The sequence below is a fragment of the Ascaphus truei genome, chromosome 1 (genome assembly GCF_040206685.1).
Source record: "Ascaphus truei isolate aAscTru1 chromosome 1, aAscTru1.hap1, whole genome shotgun sequence".
Lineage (NCBI taxonomy): Eukaryota > Metazoa > Chordata > Amphibia > Anura > Ascaphidae > Ascaphus > Ascaphus truei.
In genome coordinates this window covers 66,593,504-66,618,638 of record NC_134483.1, presented here as the reverse complement: position 1 = coordinate 66,618,638, position 25,135 = coordinate 66,593,504, and the positions used below count along the sequence as shown (strand labels likewise).

The window sequence follows — 25,135 nt, the reverse complement described above, 5'->3', positions numbered from 1 at the left end:
GTATTCATTTCTGGCAGCTTTTCCAACCCAGTTTGAGGCTACTATTTTGTAAACTGCTGGCAGATATAAAAAATAAGTACAGTATGCAATTATAATGATTAAGCCCAGGTAAAATACTGCTTGGTGATTGGAACTTATATTATTGATTCATTTACTGCTACTAGAGGTGGAAGAATACTTAGCTAAAATTAGCCTAACTTGCTGCATTTAGGGCTTAGGATTTACAGAGTGGGGCGATGGTATGTTGTCTTAGAAAGTATTTCTGTGGCATCCCTCAGGTTAGTGTTAGTGTAGGGGCCCCTGCAATGAGTGGAGAGAAAAGAGGGCAGAGGGTACATGGGTCTCACATGCTTGAGCAGCTTAGCCCCAGTCTCAAGGTCAAGCTGGTGAGGAGGAGCCCAAGCACAAAATGGGATGTGGGGGGTGCAAAGGAAGAGCCTGGAATTGATGTTGTCTGTTATGGCTGCCGGGATATCTGCATTGCAGCATGGTGCTGTGAAGAAGAGAGAATGCATGTGCTCAAGTTTGAGGAGGCACTTCTGTGCAAGATTGAGATAGCCAAGTAGCATGAAGATCCAGTGCTTTAGCAAAAGGCAGACTGAGCTGGAGGCAGAGATAGAAGTGGTGCATGTCAATATCAGCTGGAATGTAAATGCGCACCACAGTGAGGAGGATGTAGGCCCACTTCAGGGCTGTGCTCAGCAAGGGACAGAATGTTGCAGCTGGTGCTTGTGGTGATGTTCCTAACCAGGAAGTGTCAACGAAATCTGATTAAATTGCACATGCGTCCCAGCATTATTTTACTGTGGGTCCTTCACTCCCTTGGGAAGGCTGGTGGTTGCAGAAACATCCCAGTGGCCACAACACAGGGGAGACTTTCCCCAGGAGGAAGCAGAGCCCGGGATCAGGATGAGGAGCAGGATTTTACTCCAGGCAAAAGAGAAGGGAGGGGTAGCTATGATGGTTCTTCTCCTAGGGAGTTCCACAGGCAGTGGGCAGTTGTTAGCCAAAACTGACATTGAAACAGCTTTCTGTTTATTACCTGTTCATCCTTGTTGCTATAATTTGTTGGATTGTCAGTTTAAGGCAAATTATTTTGTATATATGTGTGATTTGATGGGCTCTTCCATCTCTTCTTATTTTGAAACTTAAAAAAATTATAATAATGTGTTATGTTTGCATCTGACAGGGATTGCATCCTACTCTACCTAGATGATATATTGCATTTTTGGCCAGAGGGATCCAATGTGTGCATGCATATACTGGCTATAGAGGCAAAAAATAAACACTTTATTGCTGCTTCAGTCTTTGCTCAGCAAGTAACTTTTGCTTGTAGTATCGTGCCTATAGTAGTGTACCATAGAAGGTGTGGCGATGGCAGCAGTGGGAGTTAAGTAGCCGTATGAATTCGGAAGGTTGAACATGAGATTGAGGGAGGGGCTTGGGGTGTGGGAATATTTTCTTATATCCTACAATGGCAAATTGTGAGCTTGAGCTTTACATGGATGCAGCTGGGTCAAATGGTTTTGGTACAAACCTGGAGGTTGGTGGTGTAAAACAATCTAGCCTCATGAACAATCTCAGCTTTTTGGAACTGTTCTGAAATAATTGTGGCATTGACCATTGGCGTGAGGAACTCAGGAACAGGCTGGGTAGTTTTCTACTCTGAAGTTATTCAAGCAATTAATCAGTAGTCAGCAGAAGTTGCTTTTGTGATGTTTGGAGTTGAATATTTGGCTTAAGGCATGTCATGCTCCCGGAATTCAGAATGTACTTGCTGATGCAGTGGGAGCATTTTAGGGAGTTAGCTCCGGTGGCAGACACAGTGGTTTGTGTTGTTCAGAACATTTGTGGATGCTGGCAAATGGAGTATAACTGAGTTGTTAAGGTTATCTGTGCTGCATATAGCAAAGTCTGGAGAGAATGGTTGAATGTGGTAGATATGGGAGGGGGTGTCACATCACAAAGAAGAAAAGCTGTAGGTAGTATGGTGGTTTGTAGTATGGATAAAACTTTTTGCGCTATCAGCTGCTTCTGTTTATCGTCATGTGGCAGGGTTAACTATTTCCTTTAAATTGTTGGGGTGGAAGGACTTTACGTGACTAAGGATTTTATAGTTTATCAGGCCCTGAAGGGTTTAGAAAGGGAAGATTCAGGATTATAGAAGACAAGTATCAATTGATGTCTTAAGATGTTTGATGGGAAAAGCATTTTCAGTGTATAGTTCAGGTTTGGTAGTTAGGTTTTTCCAGCTTGCCTTTTCCTACCCGATGCATATTTGGAAATTAGTTAGCTGCAGTAAGTTGTGTCGTGAGGGCCAGTCATGGCACAATAATATGAAAATTGAGTGTGTGTGTTTTTTTTTTATAAGACAAGAACTAATGTCTCGTAAAGATTATGTGGACTTTGTTTGAGTCAGGTGGTTGTAAGTTTTGTCTGTTTTGTTCTGTTGAAAAAGTATTTGGAAATTCATCCATGGGTTACATAGTAAATGAGGTTAAAAAAATATATTTATGTCCAAGCTCAACCTATGTTAAATTTAGACGACAGATACTTATCCTATATTTGTATTCACAGTATTTTGATCCAAACCCTTTGCCATCAAACAACTTGTCCTCTTACTCTCAGAACACAATACACACACAGATCAACAACCTGCCTAAAAAAAAACCAAATCAACGCAATTGCCTGCGAAATAAAGGAACTGTATGTGTAAAAGTGATATCCAGCACTCAAAGAAGCTGGAGACCAAGCACAGCCTACAGAGAGAATACATGCTGGCACCCTACCTACTGAAGGTAAATGACCCAAAGCAAAGACAGTACAGAATGAGCACAGCCTGGAAATAGAAACAGGCTGACACAAGCAACTGGAAGCACTGGGAGAAGAGACTGTGTCAGCGATGTGAGCTAGGAGAGGTAGAAGATGAAACACACCTGCTGCGCTGCACACAATACTCTGAAGTGAGGAGTCCCCACAGGAGAAACTCAAAACTCTTATCCAAAACTTTAATAATATACAAGAGAAACAAAAAATACTGATCCTCCTAGCAGAAGATGAAACTAGAGCAGAACTGGCTGCACACTATATCAGTACCTGTCACAGGCTGAGAGATGCCCACTAAACCTCACATCCATGTGTGTAACTGTTACCCAGGTACTGTGTAATCATTATACCTTACCCCTTGTTATTCATGCATTGGCAATACTGACATGTTTTTCTGCCATGGAAATAAAGCTGATTTGATGAGAGACACATAGAGAGACACACAAACTTGCAGATGATTACTGTTTACCTAAATATTCTTTCCAGTCTGGGAGGTAGACTACTTCAAGAAAACCATGTTTAATTTTAAACATAAATCTTTCAATGTATTGTATCTTACCTTGTGGCAAAAATATATATGGAAAGATTATCCAAGAGATGTGAAACATTGAACTGTAAAGTTATATTGAATGAAACCTAATAAAAAATAAGAATAAATAAACATAATTTATAATATGGCAAGATGGTATGGACTTGCTTAAACAGTATTGGCATATCAAAAACAAGTGTTAAATATTTGAATGTTGCATATATTTGATTAATATAGAAATAACTTACAGTATGTTACATTATATTATGTTACATGATATTACATTAAATTATACAGTAAGGTAGTTATAGCAAACAAACAATTTTAAGCCCTCTAAAAAGCGCTGACCTACAATAAATATGTGATAAAGTGATAACAATGATAACGACTTAAAGTGATTAACCTTAATTTGATCAAAAATAATAAAGCAGCCTATGGAACAAAAAAATCAACAGACTATTCCAAATCCGTATAAAAAATAAACATACAAATTAATTGTCCCAGGCGCTGTGATTAAAGTCCAATAACCCAAATACCGTGAACCAATTGGGCAGTCTTTAGTAATGGTTTCCTATGCCAGATAGATGATCTTGATGGTTGTTGGACAGACAGGGGTGTTGTCTATTGTGATGTGCTGATGTCTCTGAAATCACAGAAAAAAACAGAAAAAAACAGCAGGGCACGCCCATAGCGTGGTATGTTTTATCAATTACCCCCCTGCCTAGAACCCTGAAATCCTACTTACAGGATAGGGGCTCTCAGTGTACAGTGGAGAGAATCTGTTCCTCACGTCTCTACTTCTCAGAACGTCACACGGATCCCACGTGGTCTGGTCTGCAGGAGTCCCCTCACTTAGCGATGTTGGTAATGTGGATGATATACTCCAATGCTCCCACGGATTGATGTGTTCGGATGGGGGGGGGGGAAACGGAGACGGGGAAGATATGGAACAAACTAGTGTGATATCGTACAGGGTTTTTAATGTTATAAAACAACGTAAAATCACACTTACAATGTTAGAAGTTTTCAAGTATAACTCAAACTGCCGTCCGCAACCTGTGTAGCTCCTGATGCTGCCAAGGGGAAGAACACCGCGCGCTACACTCGATCCCGGAAATCAGAGTGACGTCAGCAGTGGGGCAGACCGGAACTCTCCTCACACCAGGAACTACGGGTGCCTGGGCAGCTCAATTCACTAGGCTCCTCCTCCCTACGCGTTTCGTGAGGAAGTGACATTGTAAGTGTGATTTTACGTTGTTTTATAACATTAAAAACCCTGTACGATATCACACTAGTTTGTTCCATATCTTCCCCGTCTCCGTTTCCCCCCCCCCCCATCCGAACACATCAATCCGTGGGAGCATTGGAGTATATCATCCACATTACCAACATCGCTAAGTGAGGGGACTCCTGCAGACCAGACCACGTGGGATCCGTGTGACGTTCTGAGAAGTAGAGACGTGAGGAACAGATTCTCTCCACTGTACACTGAGAGCCCCTATCCTGTAAGTAGGATTTCAGGGTTCTAGGCAGGGGGGTAATTGATAAAACATACCACGCTATGGGCGTGCCCTGCTGTTTTTTTCTGTGATTTCAGAGACATCAGCACATCACAATAGACAACACCCCTGTCTGTCCAACAACCATCAAGATCATCTATCTGGCATAGGAAACCATTACTAAAGACTGCCCAATTGGTTCACGGTATTTGGGTTATTGGACTTTAATCACAGCGCCTGGGACAATTAATTTGTATGTTTAGTAAGGTAGTTATGAAGCAGTGTCCAACTTCACGTGCAGTATAAAGCTATTTTAATTGTTTTGCATTTAACATGTTTTCTCGTAATATATTATTTTACATATTTTATTGAAAATGCACATTGATGGGATGTGGCACAGTCTTTACACTTTTTTTTTTTTTTTAACTTGTATTTTTTATTTTTGTGAAAATACAGCATATATACATTTTATTTCCAGTACTGTGACATGCATTATTCATATCTCTTATGTATAACAGCTGAGCGCAAACATTGTCATCAAAACATAGTTATAAGTATTGACATAATCTTAAATAATAAATAATCATAAAGTAAAGTTAGGTGGGGGGGGGGGAGGGGAAGAGGGTGGGAGGGGGAGGGAGGACGGGATGCCGCGACTCTGCTCATCGCCTCCGAGACCGATGTCTAGTTTAATTTGTTGCTGCTGGGTGGGCTACTCCATCACCGGAGAACGCATCTAGCTACTATTAAAGCAAAACGGTGGAACTCTCCACCCCAGGGATGTCTGTCTGGGCCAGCCAAGGCGTCCAGACTTTTAGGAAATTTTCGCCAGTGTCATTGACTAAACTTGTCAATTTTTCCATCTGGCATATGAACCAAATTTTGTTCCGAATTTTGGGGATAACAGGAATTTCACTTTGTTTCCATAATGCTGCGATCTCGCACCGCACGGCTGTAGCAAAATGAGCTATTAGTTTAAGAGTTGCCTTTGAGAAGCCCTGTCGTGCTCTTCCCAAAAGGAAGAGCCCGGGGTCAAATGGAATGTCGAGGCCTAAAAGCCTCTGAAGCCAATTGATGATTTTTTTCCATAGTGGACTCAGCCGGGGGCAGGACCACAGCATATGTAACAGATCAGCGGGTTCTCCACACTGTCTAGGACAGAGCGGAGAACTACCGTGTACAAATTTGGATAGTCTAAGCGGGGTGAGGTACCACCTCATTAGGACCTTATATGCGTTCTCCTTTAATGTTGTGCAAATCGAGCTCTTAGCAGCTGTTGTTGCTATTTGTGTCCACTCGTCTAAATCTAGGGTCTCCCCTAAGTCTGTTTCCCATTTTAGCATGTAGCCTAGTTTGTGGGTGACTTTAATTCCAGAACCGATCACTTCTCTATACATCTGCGATGTGAGTCCCTTCGTATTAGTCTCATTCAGACAGAGCTTTTCGAAAGTTGTCAATGGTGGATATGGGGTTGAGTTGTTGTAAAAGGCTCTGATCTGGAGGTATCTATAGAATTCTGATTGTGGGATATTTTTCTCTTCTCTAATTTGTGCAAATGATATGAGTTTGTTGTCCACCACCAGATCTTGTAATCTCATAATATTATGCTGTTTCCAAATTTGAAAGTTAGCGCTAGGCATACCCGGAGCAAAGTGTGGGTTACCCCATAGGGTTGTCATCAGGGATTTTTTGGACGTAAGTCCGCATCGAAATTTGGTAACATCCCAGATTGCTAATGAGTTGGTCATTGAGGATAGCGGCTGAAGTATAGCGGATTTTCTTGCTATTTTTGGAGTCCATAATAGGTTGCTTAGTTCCAATGGGGAACAGGCTTTGCTTTCCAATGCGACCCATCGCTTCAAATCAGGGTTTGTTTGCCATTGGGAGAGTTGACATAATTGGGCCGCTCGATAGTATGAAATTAAGCAAGGTACTGCTAAGCCCCCTTCTGTTGGGTGTTTCATTAGGATCTGACTATTTATTCTAGGTTTTTTGCCTCCCCAAATAAATGTAAAAATGGCGGATTGTAGATCTCTAATTTCCTTCAAATTTAACGGTACTGGGAGGGTTTGGAATAAGTATAAGATGCGTGGGAGAACATTCATTTTTATGCTATATATTTTTCCTATCCAAGAGATATTGAATTTCGCCCACCTTCTTATATCCTCCTTCAGTGCTTTAATTAATTTGGGATAGTTTGCTTTATAAATTGATTTATATTCACTTGTAATAAATACCCCTAAGTATTTAATTGCCTTAGGTTGCCAGCGAAAGTTGAAGTTTAAAGAGATCAGTTTTTCTTCTGGTTTTGGAATGGTAACGTTCAGGGCTTCTGACTTTGACTGGTTTATTTTAAATCCTGAAATTTTGTTGAACTTATCTAATAGGCTGAAGAGGTTAGGGAGGGAGGTGAGTGGTTTAGACAAGACCATTAGCACATCGTCAGCATAGAGGGCTATTTTGTGGGATTGATTATCTAATTTGAGACCGGAAATATCCGGATTCTCTCTCACATGTGCCGCTAACGGTTCCATGCACATGGCAAAGAGTAAGGGCGAGAGGGGGCAACCCTGTCTCGTGCCACTCTTGATCTTAAATATGTCCGAGGGGTAGCCTTGGTGCATCACTTTGGCTGTCGGACCAGAGTACAGCGCCATAATAGCTGATATTAATTTATTCTCGAAACCAAATGCTCCAAGTGTAGCTTTTAAGTATGCCCAGTCGATCCTATCAAAGGCCTTTTCTGCATCTAGACTTAACACCATAATTTTTACTTTTTGCGATTTGGCTACTTCTAGCAGATCAACGATTCGACGGATATTATCTCCCGCTTGTCTATCTTTAATGAATCCGACTTGATCTGGGTGTATTAGTCTAGGTAGGATCTGACTTAATCTATTGGCAATCAATTTAGCATAGATTTTAATGTCCGTGTTGATAAGCGAGATAGGTCTATAACTTTTACAATCTAATGGGTCTTTGCCAGATTTATGAATTACGGAGATTGACGCTTGGAGCATGTTTTCGGGGAAGGGTTGTCCTGCCAAAACCGCGTTGAACATTTTGAGCAGGTATGGGGCCAAAATTTTGCTGAATTTTTTATAATAGAGGCCCGAGAAGCCATCTGGACCCGGGGCCTTCGAGGTCTTAAGGTTGTCTATAACTAGATCTAGCTCTTCTATGGTAAAGTCGAGACTCAGTCGCCCTCTCTCCTCAACCGTCAGCTTTGGTAGTTTTGAACTCGAGAGAAATGACTCACGAGATCGTTCGGTATTTTGGTTATGTACTATTTTATCCCCATTATATAGTTTCTCATAGAATGACTTGAATTCTTCAACAATTACAGATGGATTGCCAGAGATAGAGCCCGAGGATCTTTTAATGGCTTGTATACTATAATTAGGGGGTCTGTCTCTCAGTTTGTTGGCGAGCATAGTATCTGGCTTATTTGCTTTATCGAAAAATTTCCTCTTTGACCAATTCAGGGACATATCAGCCTGGGATGTTAATAGAAGATTTATTTCTATTTTGGCATCTCTTATTGGTTTGAGTAGGTTGGGGTTATTGGATTGTTTATGTTTGTCTTCTAGGGTTTTCAATTTAGGTTGTAGTAAATTTAACTTGTATTCACGTTCTCTCTTTTTTCTAGACGCTATACTAATAAGTGTGCCCCTGAGCGTGGCTTTATGAGCCTCCCATAGGGATAGATAGGAGTCTACTGAACCATCGTTCAGTTGGAAAAATTGCTCTATTTCGTTGGCCACTAATTGAGCGGTGAAAGGGTTCTTTAATAGGGCTTCATTAAGTTTCCAGTTTGCTCTAGGTCTGTCCAGAATTAGCTGGGTGCACCGTAGCTCTATAGGCGCATGATCTGACCATGAAATATCATGGATCCCTGTATGGGAGATCTGCGGGACCAGTCTGCTAGAGATAAAGAAGTAATCGATTCTGCTATAAGTTGAATGCGGGTGGGAGAAGAAGGTATAATCCCTGTCGTGGGGGTGTTGTTCCCGCCATATGTCTAGCAGTTGGTTTTTTGCTAGACCCCTATGTAGGGCCTTTGGGATAGCCTTTGGGTAACGCTGAGTTTGATGTGACCTATCGAGCTTGGGATTTAGAGCTAGGTTAAAGTCTCCTGCTACAATTATGGGACCCTTGGCAGTTGTATGTAGTTTGTTGAAAAAGGTCGTGAAGAATTGTGGCTCTTGGATATTGGGGGCATACAGTGTTGCCAATGTTAGTGGTTGATTATTTAGGGTGCATATTAGGATTAGGTATCTGCCTTCCTTATCTTTGAGGGTTTTCTCTAGATGGAAAGGGCATTTATTGTGAAAGATGATGGCTACTCCTCGTTTTTTTGTAGTAGACGAGGAGGTATAGAATTGTCGGAAGTGTTTGTCCAGGTATTTTGGAGTGTTCTTAGAGCTAAAGTGTGTTTCCTGGATTAGGATAATGTCCGCCTGCTTTCTTTGATAGTCAGTACAAGCTACCTTTCTCTTGCTTGGGCTATTGAGGCCTTTTACATTGTGAGATAATATAGTCAGCCCCATGGTAAGATGTATTGGAGGGCTAGTGTAAGTGGGATCTGTGTGTTATACAGAGTGGTGGGGTGTGGTACCTGTACATCCAGTGTCTTTGGAGCGAGTGTGTTGCAGAGGCGGTCATTGATTTCGGACAGATGTCGCGGCATTCCGGTGGGGAGGGGAGGGGGAGGAAAGGAGACAAAAAACATTAGTAACATAAACAACAGTGGAGAACCAATAAGGGTCAAAGACTCTTGTGGATCTCTTGCCTTTGGGAGGGCAAATTGCCAGCAATTATCTGCACAGCCTGTGCAGTTGCCCCTGGAGTTTGGGGCATGCTCCTCCCAGAGGACTTTGTGGCTTGTCCTATAATAAGCTAGGACATGCCATGTCGGCTTCATGACGATAGCCAGGGAAGGGAGAAGACTCCCCCTCGACTTTTGTGGATGAAAATACAACTAGCGTGAACTTTGCATAACAACAATTTTTTTTTTTTTTTTTTTCCCCATTTTTTTAATTTTATTTTTTATATGGGGATAAGGTAACCCAGAGACCAGCCAGGCGGACGCTATGGTGGATGTCTGCATTAAGGGGACAGCTACCTGTCAGGAGAGTAGTTCCTCATAGGGAGGGATTTATACTAGGGGGGTCTCAGCTGTGGGATCAGTGCTCTTACGATGCTAAGAAGGGCATTGATAATGTGGAGATCACTAGTTAGCACCTCTAGCTCACAGTCCCTCCCTTGCTTGTCTTCTCCAGGTATCGCACAATATATATATAATACAGGCGGCAGGGGGGGGGAGGGGGCGAACCATGACTCTCTTTCTATATAGTGGCGGTCATGCCCCGTGTCCCGTCGCCCCCACCCCACCCAACCCCCTCCGATAAACACTGACCCACCCCCCCCATCACATTGGGTGTTCTGTGCCACTATGCCCATGGGTGTGCACATTCCCCCCAGGACTAACGGGAAGTCCTTTGTGATGACGCCTCCATGACGCCGCAGGATCAGCTGTCCACACCGAGGGGTGAGTTGGGCGTGGATATGGGGGGAGAAGCGGCCGCCAGATGCGTCAACCGCATATATCGGGACTCTTTAGTGTGCCCCCTGTAGGGAGTGGGGGGCGCCCCCGTCATCTGTGTCTCCCTCTTCTGCAGTGCTGCATGGACCCTTCAAGATGGCAGCTGGCCGCCTCCGAGTGCAGAGCGCTTCCGCGGGGGTAGCAAGATGGCCGCCGTCTCAAACCAAACTTTTGAAGGTCCCAACTTTATGGACAACGTGGATGGACAAACGAGCAGTCCAGTGGTCGTGCCGCTTTAAGGCTCAACTGGTTGTTGCCGGACCTCAGTTAAGGGCCATATCCCGTGACTTGCTGCGTTGGCGAGTCACTCGGTTCCAGCCCGGCTCCGGGGAGGCTGTTTCTGCGACTTGCAGGTGCGTAATTTGTTCCTTGAGGCCCAGCTTCACTAGAAAGCGGTCTTGGTCTTCAGGGGAGCGTAGTATGTGTGCGGCTCCATTCTTTAGGACCTGGAGACCGAAGGGGAATACCCACCGGTACCTGATCCCCTTGTCTCGGAGGAGTCTGGTGACCGGGCCAATGGCTTTGCGCTTAAGCAGGGTAGTCGGTGAGAGGTCCTGGAAAATCAGGAGTTTGATCCCCTCAAACTCCACGGATCCCTTTGCGCGTGCGATTTGGCAGACTGCTTCTTTAATTCTAAAAAAGTGTAGCCTTGCGATGATGTCTCTCGGGGGATCGTTTGGCTGGGGCTTGGACCTGAGGGCCCTGTGACATCTGTCAAGATGGAGATCCGCTTCAGGCCTGTCAGGGAACAGGCTTGTCAGCCATTTTGTGAGGAACTCCTCCGGATCAGCGATCTCCTCAGGGACTCCTCTCACCCTGATGTTGTTGCGCCGATCGCGGTTTTCGGCATCTTCTTGTTTAAGCGCAAGTTCATTTATTTGTGCCTGCAAGTTTGTGGTCACTTTTTCAGTTTTGCGGACCGCTTTGATCGTTGAATCTAGCCGCGTCTCTACTTCGTCGGTTCTGGCGCCAATTCCGGCAATGTCTCTGCGAAGATCAGAGAGTTCAGAGTGTAAGTGAGATTTTAGTTCATCACAGAACTCTCTCATGATCCTGCGTGTCATAGCTTCCGTGGACCGGAGTTCTGATTGTTCCATAGGCGGATCATCCTCAGAATCAGAAGTGACATGCGGTGGTGAGGGTCCCATTCTGTGGGTGCGGGCCGGATCAGTTTTATTAAAGTAGGTAGTGAGAACTGCCTTGGTTTTGCCCGATTTTGTTTTGGCTTGCATCTCTGTATGCTCCTATCGTGATTTAATCCCGTTTTGTGGTGTTCACGCTAGTTTTAGTGCACTTTAAATGCTTCTAGTCTGGCGAGGGGGAAGGAGCTCTTCACTCACGCATCCATTCCCTTAGCCTTCGCGCATGCGCCTTCATTTCTTTATTTTTTAATCGTAGGTAGCCAAGCATTGGGGAGCTCCAACGTCAGGGGAGGTTTTTCTGCACAGTGGCTGTATATATATATATTTTTTTCTTTTTTTTTTTATTGTGAAGATTAGGGCTGGGGAGAGAGTGTGTTGGAATACAACTCAGAGCCCTGTTTTTCAGCTTTTCTGTGGTGCATATGCCTGTGTGTTACTCAGGCTGGTTAGTTTTTGTGTTTTGGTGTTTTTTATTTATTTATGTGCCTGGGGGGAGATATACCTTTAAATCCAACCTGCGGCGGCCATCTTGGATTTCGCCGACACGCAGGCTGGAACGCAGAGATCCAGGCAGCTCCGATCCTGCTGTAGCAGCTGTAGCAGCTGTTCTCAGCCCCCCTCCGCACCACAACAGTGCAGGCAGATCGATGGCAGCACAGGGAGGCCGGGGGGAATAGCAGGAAGGCGCGCTGGTCAGATTTTCTGCCGGCCGGGAGAGGTAAGGGCTGCGTGCAGCTACAGAGCCATGGCGGCCATGTTAATTAGCCTCCAGTCGCACCCGAGCCCTCCGCCACCCCCGCAGACCCCACAGGTAGTCTCAGACCCCAGTAGGGACGGCAGGAGGTGGGGGGGGGGGGAGCGCAGGACCACGGAGCAGGAAGGCGCGTTCTGACGGACCGCTGGCCGGGGGAAGGTATGACCGGTACTCAGCTCTCTCTCCCTCACAGAGCAATGGCAGCCATTTTGGGTGCCATGTCCCGCTACTCCCTCACTTCTTCCTCCAGAGCGCGCAGGGGGAGATATGCTCAGGCGGGGGACAGGCTGCAGCACTCGTGAGGAAGGGCGATCAGGCCCCGGGGGACTGAGGCTCAGGTGTGGGTACAGCTCGCAGCACCCGTGAGCCCCCTAGGTGGAATGGCGCCGAGTGACAGGGGTGTGTAGCGCTCGGGAATAGGGAGACAGGCTTGGCAGTTGACAGCTCTGCTACAGCCGAGACCCGTGGGAGGAGGGGTGTCCAGGAAGAGAGATTTTCCTAATTTGGGTTGGCAGGAGTGGGAGGCAGACCAGGTTCCAATTTAATTGTTTAAAGGGGGGTTGGGGGGACAGATCTGCGAGTCAGCTCGCCTGTGTATTCTCCAGGGTCTCAAGAGGAGAGGGCAGAATCCAACTCACGTTTTTTCAGCTCTGTTCTTATACTTTTCTGTTCTGTGATAAAGTCAAATATGTTGTATTTTGCATCTGTGTGTGAGTGCCTGATTTTATGGTTTTATTGAGTGCCTGTTTATCCGTTTGATACTGCAGGGCCTCGTGTCTCTTCGGCCTACAGTAGGTTTACATGCAGCCACACCATCTAGGCCCCATAAGTGGGTAATTTCCCCAAATATAGTCCGATTTGATCAAGTCTCAGTTTGTGGTGATCCCCAGCTCTACTACACTCTAAATCTGTGTCTTTTTTGGTAATTAGAGCGACGATGCCCTGTGATGGATAAAGCTTGTGGTTTTGCTATCCAGGAGCTTAAGCACTACACGTCCATCTTGCCTGAGCTCCAAGCCACGCCCCCGTCTTTACACTTTTGAATGAAGACCCTTCCTTACCATTTCTTTTCCCCTTAGAAAAGGATATCCAACTTTGCATACAATATTGTGATCTGATTCACAGCTTACTTTCTTTTTATCCTGTATAAACAAAATAAACATTTAAGAGAACTATTAATATTTTCAACAAATTATTAAATGCGCATTACTGTATCCGGAATCTGTATAAATAATTATATTTCTATGTGGATGCTAGATTATGGTAAACACTCCTAATATTTATTATGAATTACTAATAATAATATTTATTTTTCTAGGGCAGAGAAAAATAGTGCTAAAGCACTAATGCTTAAAAGTCAATGCAGATAGGCATGTGACTATAATAATGTGGTGTGAAAGTGCTATCATAAACACAACCAGAGTAATCGCAACTATAATCAACAAAGAATAATATACATATGTGTACAGTATATACGAGGCTGCCTGGGAAAAGGACTGAACGATACAGATCAGTAAAACATAGATGCAACAAATATGTTCTGGCGCCTCTAAAAATAAGTCCAGTTATCAAGGTAGTATGAAAGGATCAAACCATGCGAATAAGTCCAGTCTGGGGGATCTAGATGTGCCTCAGAGGACAGTGGAGATGCTCTCAGGACATGTGGAAACAAGCTCATAAATAAATCATAGTGTATATTGCTGACCAGGTACAAGTACTAGTGGGACATAACAATACAGGGAACAAACCAACAATGAAAGACTAACCATAAAAGACTGAAAAACATACACACTACAACAGCTAATGAGATGCTAGATATGTAATAAAACAATTTAATAAAATATATAAAATAGAACTGAATCACTCGAGATGCGTGACGCTAGTGTTCATCAAATGGGAAAAACTGAAATCTTACTTACAAGAAGTAGGAAATAAACAGGTACAACAGATACAATCTCTGTCCAATTCGATAGGCTGCAGATCACCCGCAATTAGTTCCTCCCAGGATGCCTATGCAGAGAAGGTACTCGTTGGTCACACCCCTTAGAAATTGACGTAGTCACGAAACGCGTAGGGCTAGAGGCGAACTTTTTCACATCATCTGATCCCTGGATACGTGCACGCAATCTCTCACACACTGGTTGGACGTCTTGGGCGAATCAGCTCCAGCCATCAATGCTCACTCCGAGTATACGTGTAGATTATACAGGCGGCACTGGAATACCAACGAGTACCTTCTCTGCATAGGCTTGAGGGAACTCATCACGGATCATCTGCAGCCTATCGAATTGGACAGAGATTGTATCTGTTGTGCCTGTTTACATCCTACTTCTTGTAAGTAGGATTTCACTTTTTCCCAGTGGATGAACACCAGTGTCATGCATCTCGGATGATCCAGTTATATTTTATTTATTGTATCAAATTTGTTATTACAGATCTAGCATCTAATTAGCTGTTGAAGTGTTTGTGTTTGTCAGTCTTTTATGGTTAGTCATTAATTGTTGGTTTGTTTATTCCCTGTATTGTTATGTAAACTAGTACTTGTATCTGGTGAGCAGTATACACTATGATTTATTTATGAGCTTGTTTCCACATGTCCAGAGAGCATCTCTGCTGTCCTCTGAGGCACGTCTAGATCAACCAGACTGGACTTATTCGCATGGTTTGATCCTTTCATACTACCTTGATATCTGGACTAATTTTTAGAGTCACCGGAATATATTTGTTGCATCTTTATATGGGGGCGACAATGTACACAGCATTGCTAAATAGATAACGTCACATGCCAAAGGTCACAACGTATCAGGAAGTATGGAACCCTTGGAGATAACATGGAAACTGACAAAAGACAGGCGACCGAAATATATCAAAACTGATACAATTTAATGCAACCCAAAAATAACAAGACTGGGAAAACAAAATGGAGTTTACAAAATGTGCAGAGCTACATCAAAAAGTTATGATAGTTAGGGGACAGACAAAAAGCAGGGGGGCAAAAAATGCAGAGGGAATAACTAGACCAACTAAAGTTACCTGTAAGAAGCTGCAGTGCTACATGCAAAAGCAATGGTTGCAAGAGACAAATAATAAAAAGGGGGACATAGTGTAAAGGGAATACAAGATAACAAACAATAGGGTACCTGAACATCTGAAGAACTAGGAGCATGAGTGAAAAGAAACAGGGAAAGATGCAGTGCTGGGGAAACAAAGAATAACCTGACCTCTGACCTGTAAACAGAAAGTTTGACAAGCAAAGAACTAACAGACTGGGTGGGGTTTTATACCCAAACTAGGAAGGCAGCTGGCTTCATGGACTGTTCTAGATCTAACCTACACGATCACCGATTCTGAACCTAACTCCTCTGTGCACCCCTACTGGTCGGTGATGAGTACTGCAGTAGGGAATCATGACTAGAAGAGCTGACTGATATTTAAACCAAGTTTATCTGCTCCAGAAGCAACGCTTTGACCATTGAGCTAATAAATCGTGATTATAATTATGCTACTTATTATAAATGTGCCTCTCAGAAAGTATTGATCTATTTATCAGATTGAACCAAAGTTGAGTAGACTAAAAGGGATGACATAGAATAAAAGAAAATAACGTTAAGCCAAAAATGGGCAAAAAATGTTCAAACATGAAGATGAGTTGTAGAGCTTGATGTGCTGTAAAAGAACCTTAAAAGATTTATTAAATATAGCTCTTTTCTCCTAATGGAAATCAAAGAGCTTCACAATTACAATATAGTGCTCGGTACACAGAACATAGAATTGTTACAGACACAGTCCCTGCCCAGATGAGCTTACAATCAATGTTGTTGGTGCCTGAGGCACAGGGAGATAGTGACTTGCCCAAGGTCACAAGGATCTGACACCAGGACTTGAACCAGGTTCCCTTGATTCAAAATAAGGGTCATTGTAACGAGTCAGTGTTTTTACTCACTGAGCCACTCCTTCCCAAATTAATCCTATTAGTAAATGAAGAAATGGAAGCTATTTGCAAACTCCAAATTTGTACATATAATACACCCCAAACAAATCTTACAGAATGTATCTACTCATTCATTGTTACTGTAGCCTATCACTTGATTGAAACTGCAATATTATCTATGTACGGTACATGTATCAATATCTCACTAATCATTGGGAGACTAGAAGTCATGCAATTGTTCAACAAATAATATAGTTTGCTGTACATTTCAGTGTACAGCATGTGCATCAGGGACAATGTCACAGCTGTTTTATAGCGGTTTCCACCAATTCATGCATGTCATATTGCAACACACAGGATGAATGTACTTCTGGTATCACTGATTTCACTTGAAAAATGCTAAATGCAGTGACTACCACAATGTTATTTTCAGTTCTACCATGATTGTTATGTTCTTCACCAGCAATAAGTACTTTACTAGTTATGAGCACATTAACATGTCACCGACAGGTCTACAACCATGCTTTTCACCATTACGTCTTACCATACAATGCTTCCACTGCAGCCAAGGATTCTGGGAAATGACATGCACATGAGCACACAGTGTCGCACAGTGGCTGTGCTGAAATGTTTTGGAATACAGCAGGCATATGCTTACAGGAGTCCATTTTAAAATGACATGAAGTAAAAGGTGACACTGTGTGCTCATTTGCATGTCATGTCCCAGAATCCCTGGCTGCAGTGGTATCACTGTATGCTAATAGATAATGGTGAAAAGCAGGGTTGTAGACTTGTCGGAGACATGTTAATGTGTTCATAACTAGTAAAATACTTATTGACCTGTCTGAGACATGCAAATGTGCTCACAAGTGATATTTTTATTTGCTTTTATGAGGGAAGAAAGCATTATAAAATAGGTTGCTGGTTAAGTATGTACCATTATAAAATAACATACATAATATACATTTGATGTAAAAAGTGAGACTTCTTTATGCTTTGGAGGGTATGTAGTGAAATTCTCCTGTATGCCAATTAAGGTAAAGAGGACAGGTCTGGTCAGTGATGTGAGGAAATGTATAAATGCTCCTCATTAGAGTGGTACCCCCTAGTGCAAGATTGCAAAGCTAGTTTTCATTTCTTTATATTTGAGGAATCTCAAGTATCCAAACGGGTAAAAAACAAACCATATTTCTGAACAGATAGGCGCAGGTACACAAAAGGTGCTAATCCCAGTCATTTGAATGGAAGTAAATGTGAGCTAAATCTTAGCACCCTTCTGTGCATCTGGGCCAATATACACGGTTATATTTGGATGGTTGTGTGTAAAGTGTACCCCACCATATTTTTATTCTAAACAAAAATGGTCCAAGAAACCATCTTTCGATCCCAGTTTCTAAATTGTTTCTATAGAAAAAAAAAGAAAACAGCGCAAAAATCTCATCGTGTAGTAAATATTATTATATGAGTATTCAATCAGCAGGTGAGTGTTACACCTACATCAATGGTGAAATTTTGGGGCATGACAAGTTAGGGACATGTTACAACACTGGAAGTGACTGCTGGTTCCCACACCGCTAGACCGATCCCCTGTAACCAGCTGGGTTGGGAGTCCTTGACCTCCTCTCAGTATACAGCTGACCGCTGGAATCACCTGGTATCGGTCCACGTCAGACTGCGATGCCTGTATTTCGAGCACTGGTATAGGGACCTGTCCGTACTGATGGCAAACGTCGATTACTCACGCCGATGGCTGGCGGCCACTGATGACATCACGGCTTGTGTCGCTTGTTACCACGACACATCGATAGACTGGCAACATTTTTGTATTGCAGCAATCCTATGCATTTCGTAGCTAACGATTTCTTCAGGGATACATATATCCAAAGCTGTTCCAATTGCAGGACAGTATTGTGTGCAATCCTTGTACTTTAGTGGCATACCAGAAGCACTGTTACAGCTCCACGAGATTGCGGCAATACAAAACTTTTGCCAGTATCGGTGAGTCGTTGTAACAAGCAACACAAGCTGTGACGTCATCAGTGGCCACCAGAGTTCGGCATGTGTAATTGACGTTTGCCGGCAGTGTGGACGGGTCCCTACACCAACGCTCAAGATACAGGAAGCGGGGTCGGACGCGGACCAATACCAGGCGATTCCAGCGGTCAGCTGTATACCGAGAGGACTTCCAATCCAGCCGGAACAAGGAGATCGGTCTAGCGGTGTGGGAACCAGGGGTCACTTCCAGTACGGTAACATTTCCTTAACTTGACATGCACCAAAATTTCGCAATTGATGTAAGAGGAAAACTCAACTGCTGATTGAATAATCATTTAAAAATATTTACTATACTATGAGATTTTTGCACGGTTTTCTTTTTGTTTGTTTTGTACTAGCCCATGAGATGTTGAGCCATCCTCTGTAACCAGCTGCAGTATCTCTTATTTGGTAACAACACAGGTTTATCATTACTTTGTTGTTCTTTACACAAATTTGTAGTATACTCAGATATATATCACTGTCCTTTATTTATCACCTTCACGGTTTATATATTGTATTTTACTATTTGTTGATCCTATTTTGGACTTAATTAATTCACTAAGAAGTCACTATCTGGTGCGTGGTATATTCACTTTTTGTTTGTTTCTATAGAATTGAAAGTAACATAACAGTACATACCTCAATTCTGGCCAATATAATATTTGGAGAATATTGCACAATCAATCTGGCATTATATGCACTGTCTCCGTTGTTCGAGATATCCAAAGTCACATTAAATTTGTCTTTATTGGATTGTATAATCATTGGATGAAAACTGTGTGAATTATTAAAAAAAAAACAGATTATTATGTGCAATAAAAATGATGCAGAACTGTACTATTGCAACAGTCCAGCTTTAATATCTGCAATTGCAAGTAATGTAAAAAGTTAGAAGTACTCAAACTAAAGAATAACAAATCCAGGATGGGTGCCTACCATGTCGGAAAAAGATTAAAAAAAGAGAAAGTAAAAAAGAGAAAAAAAAAAAGAGAAAGCAATACAGAATATTGAATATGAACAGATCCCTAAGTATTTAGGTACAATATTAAATTGTCACATTCTGTAATATGTTCATTGTAGTTCTTACAGTACTGTACATACATTAGATAAGAGATCCCCAAAATGATGTTGAGTCCAAAATGTCACTTCTGGTTTGAATATTCTACTTGTGTGCTATTTTCTTGAATTTGTATGTAGAAATCCAATATGCAAACCAAAAATATTGATAATTTAAGCCACCTTTCTGCAGTGAGTAGTACTCTACAGCAGCTGTGCCAAACGGGAGGGCCCAAAACTTTTCTGGAGGGGCGCGAGGCCTCTGTAAACTTAATTACCAGGCTCTGGTCACACGTCACTATGACAACGCAGCGTCAAATGACGGCCGTTGCCATGGAAATGTGACGTCAAATGACGCCATGGGTCATGTGATGTAACATCACATGACCCCGCAGAGTCATTTGACGCATCATTAGACGCGAGGGGGGGGTGCGACCGAGGAGGGAGATGGTAGGGGGGGGGGGCACAGGTGCGTGGAGTTTGCACACCGCTGCTCTACAGTCTTACTTATTTTAAACCCTTACAAATAACCTCTAACTATTTTTAATATTCAGTGCAACTAATCTTGTTATATCTCACAGTACATACTGTACAGGTGCAACTGCCGGTTGTCTACCGAATCACTGGACAAAACCTCTGCCAATTCTCCAAATACCACGCAAGATAGTGCACAGCAGGCTGTAATGGACCATCGGATTAACACAGTGGGGGTCCCTGCGTTTGAATGGGACTCGTGCTGTGTGAATCCTACCGGGTTCCACCTGTCTGTAAGAGACGCACAGCAATAGATAGACTAAATCAATTACTCTACCTGCGCGCCTCTAACAGGCAATCGCGGGGCTTTTATTTTATTAATACCGTATTATAGCAGGGGGTCTCTGGAGCTGAACCGCATTGATTTCAGGTTCAGGGACCTCCTGCTTCCCGAGTTACAAGCCCCGTTATGTGGTGATGGTATCTTGGCGGCCATGTTTAAGTTGTCCCATGTCACGGCCCACGTGATCGGGGGATTTAAACAAACCAGAGGTATTTCCATAGACCCAGATAAGTATTAATGGTATAAGTTTGTCGGAATGGACAAGCACAGTCAGATGTTAGTAATGTATTAACTTTCTTGAAGGTCTGTGCATGCTGGTGATTCAATTTCCATTAAAGTCCTGTGTCAAGAAGGCAGTGGAGGGGTTCAGTGACTGTTACCTTGTGTGCAGGAAAACTGTGGTAGAATTAAACAATTCGGGATTGCTTGTAGTTTTTGCTTGGATGTCAGCTCAGGAGCATCATGGATTGCTTTTATAGTACTTTACCTTCCGTTGGGTGGTTACAGATCCGCAGAGCCAGTCTTACCTTTTGCGGGGCCCAAGGTGACATGCTGGCACCATGGCCCATCTCCAGGCAGCGTGTTCCTCCTCTGGCAGTGTCACATTACATCATGGTGGCATGTGACAGCATGTTGTAATGGCAATGCATCATCATGTGACATTGGGTCACCATGACAACGTGATGCTGCAGGAAGAGGGCCACTCCAAAGAAGGTACACACAGACATACGACTCTCCAGCTTCTTCCTCCACCTCTCCCATCTCCTGATGGTCAGAAGTTGAATCTCGGCACCGACAGGAGGAGGGATAAGAGTGAGCGCGGGGCCTAGCCCTAAGGCCGGCCTTTGCCATCAACACAATAGTAAAGGATATGGCACTGGTTCTGTAACTCTTTTTTCACATTTTTCCTTCTTGACTCATATGCCTAATTTCTCAAAGTGGAACAGGACCTCTCAAAGTAGATCAGCTAATACTGTATATTTTCTGATGGTCTAATGATGAGAACATCATCAAAACATGGTGCGAGTCTTGGAATTCCAGAAAACAAACTTTGTATTTAGAGAAGCGCAAAACCTTGCAAAATGCATACAGTATACAAACTTTGTCGCTTTTGTTTACAAAAATCCATTCCTGGTAGGGCTAAAAGTTTTGAACAGATTGATCCAAGATGGATCAGAAAGATCCTCCAAAAATATGCACTCTATAGCATGTGCAAGCTAATGTGCTGAACAAGGTAAGTCCTGCAGATCATTAGACTGCTATGGCTCTCTTATGGACTATTTGGATCAGTTATTTAAAATTAAAAATAATACAATTTTATTACATCAATATAAATAAAGTGACACAGTGAATTATTTACAGTGAGTAATGCTTAAAAATTAAATCCCCTTAGAAGAGATGGAGTAGTATAGTGTTGGGATACTGGAATTTATAACATATTGGACTTATCACTTTGTGAATTAATATGCATGTCCATATAAGTTATAACCAAAACAACAACTCAGACACCAGATGTATACTGTGGTACATATATGCTGGTTTCACTGTTTTTACAGGGAGGAAAAATTAAGTATGTACTGTAATGTATGTCTTTATTTATATAGCGCCAAAAGTGTACTCAGCGCTTCACAAAGAATACAGTACAGGGAATTATAATAATACAATAAGTGCAGCAAAATCAGACAATAGGAAAGGAAATCCCTGCCCTGAAGAGCTTACAATCTAAGGTTTGAGGGGAACTTACAGAGATAACAGGTGAGGGAATAAGTGCTGTAGATGGCTGTGCTTGGCCACAATGGGTGGTAGGAGTGACTGGGTGTGGGTCAATAGCCATGAGTGCAGGCTATTGGGATGCTTGATTTTTGGGGCACGTTTTAAGGTTAGTCAGTATTAAATTAAAAGGTTGACACTATTTGCATGGGAGGAGATGGCAGTGAGGCATGAATGAGAGCAAGTGTGTGTGTATGTCTGGCTGCAGGAAGATCCCCAGCAGCAGGAAGGAGTAGATAAGGGGTGTGAATAGAGGATTTGTGTGGGTGTTTTTTATTGAGGGTAAAGAAGTTGTGAAGAGAGAGGTGTATAAATAATGGCGGAGTGGGGAAGTTGGAGAGAACAGAGACATTCACAAAGGAGTGAGGAAACCGTAAATAGAAAAGGCAATAGGGAGGGCATAGTGAGATACAGGAGGAGAGACTTTCCAGGTACTTAAGAATAGGAAGAGTACAAATAATCATAGTGTTTACAAAGTAAAGTTCTCACAGTTGCAAAGTTGTTGTGTGGAGTCCAGATCTTCCTCAATCTTCACCTCCAATTTCAACTCCAAAGTTAACTCTGCCCAACACTTAAATATGGCACTTTAAGATGGGACACACAGCCATATGGCTCACAGCCAATATAGTTTATCTTAAATACTCTAAAACACAGTCTCTTGAATAACAATTAAGGGAGGGGTCTGCCTAATCAACTCACAGATACATACCAAATGGTTAATTATATTTTAAGAAGTGCTCTTGCAAATGGATTTAAGGAAACATACCAATTAAATTTTAAATTCTGTAGCCAATTGATGATAGGATTCACCTCAGACACATACCAATTACATTTTAAATTCTGTAGCCAATTGATGATAGGATTCATCTCAGACACATACAAATCTAAGTGCAGCTAATGTCTTATTAGAGAACGTATGGTACCTGTAAAGCTATATATGGTTTAGAATAACCAAAATATAGGATATTATGATAGTAAGTATGTCACTGGTGCCATTCACGTTCTCAAACACACCCATTACTGAAACGGATATGTTGGTAATGTATAGCGCTGTTATATATAGTAACCCAATTGGATGAAATACAGTAGGAGTATAGGCAGCTGCCTTTCTGGTATATATACTTCTTGTGCTAACCAAACCAGCATATTATCTACTGCCACATAGTATAGCTCTGCCGCAGAGGGCCAGAAGACAAAAGAAAAGATAACAATGGTATACGAGCCATGTTCCACAGGTCTGATATCGCAAATCCTGTGACGTTACCGATCCTGACGCCCTATTTCTCGACGCGCGTTTTGCGAGGTAAACTCGCTTCTTCAAGGGGGGAGGAGCCCATAGATGCAACTACACATTATATATACTAGGTGAGGGGATTAGATTTACCACTTTCAGGGATAAAAGTTTCTCAGAAAGCACACATTTCCATGATCAATTCAATGTTTTGCCAATTAATTGCAGTCACAATTAGCAAGTGATTTGCCAAACATTTTCTCTTGCCCTCTGCATCAAATCCCATACAGTATTTTCAGGCATTGGATGGGAGTTAGCATCATTAATTGAAATGCTTGGTGAATTTTTACAATATTGTGACCAAGGTTTAATCGCGTTGTGATGTATTTTTATGAAAAAGGGCCAATTTTGCATGGTTTGCAAACTCGTTTGAAAGCTTTGCACATCTCTATTTGCATGAAAATGCCCAACGCAACAATAATTCAAAACTAAAAATGTTTTACTTGGAAAGCACCACTATGAGTTATTTGCATGTGCTATAGTTTTTGCATGTGCAGCATCCTCAATTGTTGATACGCATTGCCTAGGGTCTATTTCCTGCAAGAACAGTTAGTAGTTGGTGTATAGCAGTTTGCTATATGAGTGCCTTGTTTACTGTGGTTTTATAATCTCTGTAAACCCTCATGTGTCCATTCAGCTTGAGAACTGCTTCTATTGGTGTAGCCCATTTTGTATTCATGTTTGGCTCAAGGACTCATTGTGCAATAAGATAAGATCAATATTTTAATGTAGGGCATTAGGTACATTTATATTTTTCATGTGTATAGATGAAACTGTAGTATCCCGGTATAATACACTGGTGTCCTTTGTAAGCTCCTTTGATGGTGCTCGTCTCAGATCAGGAAGCGGACCCGCAGCGCTGAGGTAGGGATGCCAATTAACCGACCAGAGCCCAGGGACAGAGTCCTGTTAGAGTATCCATAGTCGGTAAGAAGGCAAAGGGTCAGGCCAGGCGGCAGTGGTGCAGAACCCAGGCGACAGACAAAAGGTCAGGGCAGGCGGAAGGCAGCGAGGTCGGGGTCCCGGTCTGGGGTCAGCAACAGGAATTCCAAATTAACAGGCTAGCCTCAGGAACAGGCTAGCCACAGCACCAGGCTAGCCAGAGCAACAGGCTAGCCTCAGGAACAGGGAAGGCTCACGAACAAGGAAGGCTCGGCGTCTAGAACCCAAGGTGGCCAGGAACACAGCGAAGGCTCACAAACAAGGAACGGTCAGCAACTAGAACCCAAGGTGGCCAGGAACACAGGGAAACATATACAGTGCTCAGACAGGCGCTGGAAGTCACTGGCTGCTATTTAAGCCCTTACACAGGTGCAGCCATTAACAAAGTTCAGGAGGAGGCCAACAACCAAGATGTCCACAGCAGCCCGGTAAGGGCAGGTTCAAGCTAAAGCCTGGACTGGAACCCTTACAGCTCCCAGGTTAGGAAATATCTTAGTTATCCTATAATAATGACACTGATTCATTGGACTGTCATTTCCAACTGTGGGAACCAGTTTCTTCCTAACAAACTCTTGTACTGAATTTTTGAGATACAGAGAGTTAAGTGGCCCAAGAAGGATCCATAAAAAAATAGCCGCTGCCACTCATTTCAACTCTCTTTTCATTATAGTTGAAAGGCTAAATGATCTTAATAACTTTTGAAGCTTATGTGGAATAAACTATGGGATATGCGTTCACACTTTACCTGGAGTCAAATTCCATCTTGATTACGATGAGTAAAATTGCTGTAATCTATGAACCTTCATGGACATTCTGAGTGTGTTCAAGCATTTTGATCTAATTGTGTAATGCAGCATTTAGTTTTCTTTATGCTGGAGTCTCCATAAGCCTAGGCACACCTGAGTGGAATTTGGGAAGGTTGTCGATTTGCAGTGA

At 42.7% G+C, this 25,135-nt stretch overlaps 1 protein-coding gene across 1 annotated transcript in view; it reads right to left on the bottom strand.

Annotated features, from left to right (window-relative positions):
* Positions 1–25,135, bottom strand: part of ITGA1 (integrin subunit alpha 1) — a 193,048-nt gene that overhangs the window by 30,398 nt on the left and 137,515 nt on the right. The window contains exons 20-22 of the mRNA XM_075589078.1: positions 18,963–19,098; positions 13,417–13,497; positions 3,386–3,462 (exon numbers count right to left, since the gene is read on the bottom strand). Coding sequence (XP_075445193.1) covers positions 3,386–3,462; positions 13,417–13,497; positions 18,963–19,098 — 294 coding nt within the window. The remainder of the gene's footprint in view (positions 1–3,385; positions 3,463–13,416; positions 13,498–18,962; positions 19,099–25,135) is intronic.